The sequence below is a fragment of the Columba livia genome, chromosome 18 (assembly GCF_036013475.1).
Source record: "Columba livia isolate bColLiv1 breed racing homer chromosome 18, bColLiv1.pat.W.v2, whole genome shotgun sequence".
Lineage (NCBI taxonomy): Eukaryota > Metazoa > Chordata > Aves > Columbiformes > Columbidae > Columba > Columba livia.
Genome location: NC_088619.1, coordinates 13,892,284 through 13,901,045, shown reverse-complemented (window position 1 = coordinate 13,901,045; position 8,762 = coordinate 13,892,284). Strand labels below are relative to the sequence as shown.

Below are 8,762 nucleotides of genomic sequence, written 5' to 3'. Positions count from 1 at the left end.
TATGAGTCCTGAGAGACCTTGTGAGCTTCTCTTTAAATCTTTTAATTACTTGAAAATCCTGTAATTCAACATTGTTCGTGAGCTGAAGCAACGTGGTGCCTTCCCTTGAACCGGGCCCTGAATGAGCTCTTTCTGTAGCTCAAAGCATAGCGGTTTCTAACAAACACAGGAATTTTGGCCAAGATTGCACCAGCTACAGCTCTCACTAGTTGTTTCTAGAAAACAGTGTGTAAATTCCAAAGTTATTAATAGTTGTAGATTATGGTGAAAAATTATTTTCTAAATTTGCGATTCTGTGTTTAATATTGAAGGTGGAGATACACAGCGTTTCAGTGCTATGAGATTCTGTGCGTTTACAGGTGTTAAACAGAGCGTGCCCTTAGAAAAAGAGCAGTTTTTTCCACAGTCTAAATAACACTACATCTGAGCCTGCTCTTCATTCTGTATATCACGGACATTAGCTCATGGGCTGCAGACTTCAGAAATGCCTTTGTGTAGGTTTCTTTGCAGGTTTTTTAGGCTTTTTTTGTTTGCTTGATTGAGGGGGTTTTGGTTTTTTGTGGCTGTTTGGTTCCACCGTCACCCCCAGTTGTGCCCTGGCAAGCCTGGTCACGCAGGCCTCTCCTCCCAGAAACGCGGTGTCCCTGAGAACCGGGTTCCCTGCAGGCAGCTGCAGGCAAGGGGCAGCGACAGCCCCTGGTTGTTCAATTTTGGTTTAGTTGTCATAGAAAAAAAAAAAAAAAAGTAGTTCAATCATAGTACGTTTGTTTCAGTGTAGTTGTAAGAAGGTAGCGTGAGTATGCTGGCAATTGGGGAACTATGCATAAGAACAATAAAGAACATATTGCTCGGATCCTGTGTGGGGAAGTTGTGCTGTGTACTAAATGCAGGGGGGAAATTCTCATGTATTTCTCTTGTGACCAAAATATTTTAAAAACTGGGCATTGATTCTTAAAAAAGATGAAAGAGTGGTGACAAGGTAGAGCTGTGGATGGTGTTGAGTTGTACAAAGAAACGGGAGACCATAAAAGAGAGAATTCCAGCCAGTCACTGAGTACTGAAAAGGTAAAGCAGAGTAAGTTGCTGATTGTTGTTGTTATCAAAAGGCTAAAAACCTACTCCAGAATTGAGGAATCCGTGGATAAAGGCGGGAGCTCTGCCGGAGGCAGCGGGGAAGGCGCGGGGGGGCCCGGACCCGCAGGGCCGGGAAGCTGCGGGATTTTCGCATCCTGGGCCCACGCTCTGCCGACCGAAAGGCGGGATGGGGGTTCTGGTGTTGGAGTAGCAGTCATAGGAAATACAGACCAAAAATCAACTCTGTTTACTGTTTGGCTGTAATTTAAGGAGTAAAAGTTATCGAGAAAGTGGATAAAAAGTGTCTGCAAGCAGAGTGATCTTCCACTTTTCCGCCCTTTGCAAGGGCGGGCGTACCCGGCCGCGCCGAGGAGCGAGTCCCCGGTTCCCCCCCCTCCGGACCGTCTGCTGCCGCCGGTCCCGGCGGCGCGACAGGCCCGAGCACGGGGCAGCGCATCCCTGTCCGGCGTGCCCGCTGCCCTGTGGTAACCCCGGGACCGCGCTCCGCCGGGGTGAACGACCGGAGAGCGCCGGGTGCTGCTCGCTCCTCCGGCGGCCCCGCCGTCCCCTCAGCCGTCACCACATCGCCCTATCGCCTAGCAACACCCACGGGCCCCGCGATTGGCAGAGCCGCGCCCCCGCCCACACGCTCCCGCCTCCGGATTGGCTCCCGGCACGGGATTGCGCGTCCAGCCCGGCGTCCCTTTGTGCGCCGCGGGCGCGCGCGGGCGCTCCGCAACCCGCTCTCGCCTGGCCCGGCGCCCGCGTGCCCCGCTGGGCCATGGTGCCGGCGCGGCAATAGTTCCCTGGTGAAGTGAGCACACCCGCGGGGCGGTGGGAGCGGGGCACGAACCGGCCCTCGCCCGCAGCGGGTCGGCGCTGCCCCACCCGCGGCCAGGCCGGCCGAAGCCAGACGTCCCCCGCAGCGCCCGGCCTCCAGTGCGGGGCGGGGCGCGAGAGCTTGGCCCGCGGCCGCGGGCACGAGGGTACGCCTGGGTCCTGCCCGGCCTGGCCAAGGCCCCCTCCTCCCGCGGAGCGGCTCCGGCGGCAGGCGTTGGCATCACCCCGGGGCCGGCTCGGGGCGGTCCTGCCCCGGCTCTCATTGGACTGCAACGAGGAGTAAACTGTCAGCCCATGTGGCGTGGCCGCCGGAGGTGGTGGCTGCTTAAATAGCGGTGGGAGCTAGAGGGAGACAGAGAGGAGAGCGCGGAGCATCGGCCGTGCGCAGTCCGGCACCGGCCTCCGCAGCAGCGCCCGAGTCCACCCGCAGAGCCCGCCCCGCAGCAGCCCGGTCCGACGCCGGAGACCTCGCGGCACGAAGCCTTCCGCCCCTGTGCAGGTACCGGCGCGGCCGCGGGTGCGGCGCGGCGGGGGAGCAGCAGTCTCCGCTCCCGCCTCCACGGGCCGCTGCGCCCGGCGGACGCGCCGAGGAGGCTCCATCTTGCCCTCCGCACCGTACGCGTTGCGCCCGCGCCTCGCTGGGCGGGTGGCGGGGGCCCCGCGGGCTTGGCCGGGGTCTTGGGACCGGCTGGGACGCCGAGAAGGTTCTGCGGCCCGGTGCCGCGGTCGCCGCGCCCTGTTGTCGCGGGTCGCTGTCCCGTGGCCCAGCGCGGCCGTGCCGAGGAGAATCCCCGGCAGCTCGGTGGCTGGTTACCGAGCCGCAGCCTCCCGCTCCGCCCGCCCGGCGAGGCGGCGCGGTGGGAGGCTGAGCGGCTGCATTGTGGAGCTGGCGCTCGGCCATCTTGGCAGCGGGCGGGGACCATGCCGCCGCGACCCCTCGCCGCCGGGCCGGGCGCGCCCGGGTTCGCGGCCAGGGGCACCGCAGCCTCGGCGCCGGCGGCGGGAGCGCTCCTGCCGTTCGCCCGGCCCCAGCAGCGGCTCGGCGGGTGGCGAGGGGCCGCGCCCGGCGCGGGATGGGCGGCCCCGGCGGCCCCGCGCTGCCGCAGCCCGCGCTGCCGGGCGGTCCCCGGGGCTCGCAGGCTGCTCGGGCCGGGCAGCGTCCGGGCACTGGCGTGGCGGGCTGAGGGAGCGCGCAGGGGAGGGGATTCAGCGCTGGCTGTTGCGAAAGGTGACTTGTCAGTAGGTAAGAGGAAACCACCTCAAAAAAGGTGCCGCATATGCTGCAAAACATCCTTTTTTCTCTTTTCACTTCGGTATAAACCAGCAGCCAACATGAAATAGCCCATTGATCACGTACAAGTCTGGATTTGGTGATGTGATTCTGTCAGGAATGTGATTATCATCTTCTCTCCTCTGCTGTTTTTGCATCTATTTGGTTTTTATTCCACGTTCCTTCCCTGGCATAGGGCCTTTTGAGATAACAAATGCGTATTTTCCTAGCTAAAAGCTTTATTTGAGTGCTTCAGTTGGAGCGGGCGGTATTGAAGCTGGGTATGTTAACTCGCATGCTCCTTCAGAGGGCAGTGTTGGGGGCTTTGGAGCGCGTCTTGCATTAAAAAAATGAAGAGGAAAGCCTGAAACCACACACAAAAAAGGGTTCGCCTTCCCCTGCAGCCTCTGTGCTTCTTGGAACAAACTGAAAAGAATAGTACATTGTGAAAAGCTGTGTTTAGTGCATGAATTCAGAGGATGAGGGCCGTTGGTGGAGGGCAGTTGTGAACAGATATTTTATAAACGTGATATAATGATACTGGGGGCTTAAATACTCGTACAAATCAATTCTGACCATTTGGGAATCAACAGAGCTGTGTTTATACCATAAGCAAAATCTAACCTGCTTCCCTCAAATAACAACTCTGAACCAGATTATGTTTCCTGCTAAGTAGTGCGTTCTAAAGATGAAAACACGACCATTTTTCATTTATCTTGTGGTCGATGGGACAAATCCAGCCTTGAAACAGAAACAGTTAAAAGGTCTTTGTTAAATCAAAGCTATTGAATGCAAATTGATGGTATCCAAATGCTTTCGAAAAATGAAAAGCAGCCTGTGTTTGTCTCTATTTTTGCAAAGGTTTCTTTGGTGGCAGGCCTTATGGCCCTGTACAAGTGAAGTTCCTACGTAATGACAGTTTTAATTACAAATTTTGGAAGTGATAATCAGAGATTAGGAAACCTGGATTACGATGTAGTCATACTGAAAAACTATAAAGCAATCCCTTTGTCACTGTCTGTGCTGAAGGAAGCTATGAATTCATGGGTGTCTCATTTTACAATAATGGGAGCACCACAAAAAAAAGAATCAAGATCTGGAGTGCCTAGAGACAATAGCGGAGTTGGGTTGGAGGGTTCTGCCTGGTGACAGCCCTCAGGTAACAGTGAATCAACATCAGCAGTGTGCTCCTGTCTAGAGAAGAGGACTGTGCATCGGGCAAAAATGGGGTTTGAGTTTTATCTGTTGTTCTTTGCAAACAGAACAAGAAAAGTATTCTCAGCAGTCGGCAAGTCGGGTATGAGTGGGAAAAGAAATCAAATTTTGCCTTCGCTTTTAAATTTTTCTCGTCTTTGTCTTTGCCCTCTAAGAGCTTCCAAGATCAAGGGGCAAGGAGATGTTTTTGTAGGGAAGCAGTAGATAAAATTATATTTAAAAAAAGGTTGAACAGCTGCCAGGGTTGTTGGAAAATGATGATTAATACTTTTCTTCTTGATTTGTTATTGGTGCTGTATAAGTGAGGTACTGAAAAGCAAGTGTTTTAAATGCAGTGGAGAACAGTATTTCAGCTTAAGAGTAAGTTTGATAATAGGGTTAAGCTAATGTGACACCAATAGGTATCCAGTGCATAGAGAACAGGGTTAGGAAGCTGTAACGCAGAGAAAGGAACTGGCATCAATAAACAAACCAACCTTGTCAAGTGGCTCCTGTGGGAGGAAGATAACCAGAGCGTGGTATAAAGTGATGAAAGTTGTTACTAGTCAATAATACCAGAAGGGATTGTTAGTTATTACCAGTCACAGGCTGAATGAGTCAGCAACACAATATCATTGCCAAAAAATATTGTGCAAATGCAGTGAGGTGGTAGTTCATGGCGAACCGAGGTGTCTGTTGGACAGACGTGCTGGGGAGGCGGCGGTCGCTGCCCCTCCTTTCCCCCCGACAAAAGTGCAAACTGGGAGGAATCCACCCAGTCGCATTCAGGCAGAACCGTGAGGTAAACACAGGAAACCAGATGTGAAATACCTGGTTGGTTCTGTTGCTGTTTTGACCTGTTGCTTTTGTTCATCTTGCTCATCAAGTGTGGTAGGAGCGATCTCTTCTGTATATTTGCTGTAGTCCAATCTCTTTTAAAACAGCTGCAGAAATAATTTGCGTTCTTGAGCTGTGCTGCATCCTATAGTTCAAGAACTGACAATGTACTGTGTATAGTCTAAGAAAGATCTACAGAAAAACAGCCTCTCTATTATAGCAAACATAATACAGTACACCATTTGGGAGTAAAGTCAAACTCTAAAATAGTCTGCCTGCTTATTATCTGTCAAGGAAGACCGAAGATGCTGGTAGCCGAAACATCTGCTTGAATCACTGCTTGTTTTGCACAGCAAGTCATCTCTACTGTCTGCTGCTAAAGCCATAATTCGTGTGTTAGATGTAGGTATTTGGTGCTCTGTGCGTTGAGTCTAAATATTTCCAGTTCTTAGTGTATAAAATTCCTTATGTTGTGGCTCTTGCTACCCATTCACCCAGCTAAAATTAACTTTTTGGCCCTTGTTCTTCTGCATTTGGATTACTGCAGCGTCTTTTTCTCTGCCTTTGACACAATCTTGCTCAGCTACATTCATAACATGTTGGCAAAATTTGCTTTGTCAATAAATTCTGTTACTTCACTGTCTTGGAATAATGTTTTGTGAAGATTGGCCATACCTGGATGGAGTTCTTCTTGTACTCCAGGGAAAGAGAAGTGGAATGGGAAGGATCAATCCCAGAAGTGACATTTCAGCCCCCCTGAAGTACAAACTGTACTTCTCTCCTGAGAGATCATCACCCAAGGAGCTGAGGCATAAAACTGAATCGTAATCATATTTCCACCTTGTACATCTAATCTTGTGCTTAGGTTGTGAACTTCAGGCCTGAGATCTGTTGTTCCTCTGCCCCAGAGCAGAACCGCTGCATGCACGGTAGGGTCGTGGCCCTTGGCTGCGTTTCCCAGGTGCAGCAGTGGTGGCCGTAACCAGACCGGCTGCCTGGGCGCACGTGGGTGGAGAAGCGGACAGGCTCCTCTGCAGAGCAGAGCGGACAGGGCCTGTTTCCACCAGCTTCAGTTTTGGGGAACAGTTTCTCAGTCAGGGCCTTGCGTATTTGGCCCTTAGTGTTGCCCTTTTTAAATTACCAACCAGAACTTTTGTTGTTGGGGCGTTTAGCATAAGACTGAGAAACCTAAGGTGTCCTTTTGGGAGCACTTCTGTTTCTGCTCCCAGAAGGGATGGACTGGGGGAGGTGATAATCGCCTCTTCTGCTTCGGTGCTGCTTGTTGCATAGTTCCACAGTTACTCCTCAGCTCTGAATCAAGAGAACCGCTGGAGGGGAGACACGGGCTGGAGGGAGTCGGCGGCCGCTCGGTGCCGTGCTCCGGCCGGTCGCCCAGCTCGGCCTGCGGTGCGCAGCGCAGCCCGCCCTGGCGCGGGGGGCCGCCCTGGCGCGGGGGGCCGCCCTGGCGCGGGGGGCCATCGCCTTGGAGTGGGCTGGAGGGGCCTGTCTCTTGCCCAGGAGCATCAGAAGCTCCTGGGAGGGGCCGTAAAACCACAAAAACAATGAAATGTCTTGTCTTGGAAAAATAGCTGTGAGGTGCTTACCTAAGAGTACCCATTAGGGGCACTATGGAGAATAGTCTATGATGGAAATAAAATGTTAGGTCTTTCCTTTAAAGTTATTCAGACAGGCTTTTAGGTATTTGAATACCCAATTTTCTTTGTGATTTTTTTTTTTTTTCTTTTTTTTTACTTCTTAAAATTCTCACACATTAACACTAAAGGATATTTTGCCTTTACCAGAAATATTATTTAAAGACATGCTGTGAATGCATACTACCTCTTGTTCATGCAACCACATTTTTATTTATTTTAATATATATATGTTAAAAATTACCCATATATATATATGGTTCCCCCCTCCTTTGACTTGCCTACTTAGGATCTATGAATTACAATCTGAACTTAACTATCAGGTTAACTTGCCTTCTCTCTGCTTTGTTGTTAATACGTTTTCAGTGTAATAGAAAGCAAATGACTGATTCTATGGCTGCAGTGTGTGAGCTATCACTTGGTGGTGCGGTCCGTACAGGTGGCCTGCTGTGTTGCGTTATGCAGTGTGATGCTTCCTCGTGGTGTCTGAGATTGGGGCTTACAATGCACGTTTCTTGACCAGCAGAAGCTTCTCATCCCATTTGGAATCTGGACCTGTTCTGCCAACTCCTATTTCAAAGCACCCCTGTCTATCACATGTACTCAGTTGCCCGTTCCCAGTCCTCTAAACATGTGGCAGTGGAGGGTCCACTTGGGAAACACTTCATATGTAAAACATACTTCTTGGTGTGGGTATTTAAAATGATGCTAAGTTGTAGGGCAATCTATGTGCTTTTTTGTGGGTTTTCTCCTCTGTATATGGTGGGGTTTTTTTGTTTGGGGTTTTTTTAATCTCCAACCAACTCTCTGATTATTGATTCCTAAGTTAGCATTTAACTTTGGAATCATCGTAGAACTTGTTTTGCTACCTGTAGGTTTGCCTTGTAATTATGTATTTTACTATATGTATTTCATAATTTCTCCACCCACCTCTGCTCCAGCACGTTAGTCTTTGTTCTCTGCTGACTTCCCAGGGCTCTGCATTTGGTACAGCTAGACCTGTTAATTTTCTAGTTGTCATGTAGGAACTGGTGGTTCTTGGAGCCCGACACTCCTTCAGGATGAGTTTTCTCATCTTCGTTGTCCCCATGCGTCTTATGGACCATTTGATTATTTGGGAGTATTTGTTTTAAGTAGAGACTCCACGGGCTGTTCCTGTGTGGGTGTTTCTCCTGCAAATATGCTTGTTTGTCACAACATGTCAGGAGGACAGGAGACACACATACTCTCCTCCTGTGTGTGAAATCTTACTAGTCTTGCTGCTTTATGGGTCTCAGCAACAGGGAGAAGTTGAGATGGAGGACGTGGTGATTGCCGGCATAGCAGGAAAGCTGCCAGAATCGGAGAACTTGCAGGAGTTCTGGGAAAACCTGCTTAATGGAGTTGATATGGTCACAGAGGATGATCGGAGGTGGAAACCAGGTGAGTGCTTATGGTCTCTCCTTTTGGAGCCCGAAGGTCGGAGCATTTTGGGGGAATTATCTTATGAAAGAATTTATCCTGTGCAAAACCCTATGAGAGCTTCTGAATTATCTTCTGATATATCATCTAGAAATTCAGGAACATAACACTTCTATGAAGGTTTCATGCAATCTACTTTATAATGTCATGTCCCGTGCAGTAGTAACTTATAAATAACATATAGCTTGCTTCAAATAAAAGAACACGCCGACAGAGCAGCTAGGCAACACAAATCCTGTGCTTGCTGTCGATAGCTGTGGCAGTAAGACAGCTCTGTAATTTTCATGGGTTCAGAAGTAGCACAGGGACTCCGTTCTTGTGATTTATGGGTTGTGGGGTTTTTTGGGCTTTTTGTTTTTTTTTTTTTTTTACGATGTCCTTTCTGTCTGACTGTCCTTCTGAGTTGTTTGGCACACGTCTATCCGATCGAGCTC

General features: G+C 50.5%; 1 protein-coding gene across 1 annotated transcript in view; it reads left to right on the top strand.

Annotated features, from left to right (window-relative positions):
• Positions 1 to 2,134: 2,134 nt before the first annotated feature.
• The window catches only part of FASN (fatty acid synthase), a 40,368-nt gene continuing 33,740 nt past the window's right edge, over positions 2,135 to 8,762 (top strand). Inside the window, exons 1-2 of the mRNA XM_065034178.1 lie at positions 2,135 to 2,413; positions 8,145 to 8,289. Coding sequence (XP_064890250.1) covers positions 8,163 to 8,289 — 127 coding nt within the window. The 5' untranslated portion in view covers positions 2,135 to 2,413; positions 8,145 to 8,162. The remainder of the gene's footprint in view (positions 2,414 to 8,144; positions 8,290 to 8,762) is intronic.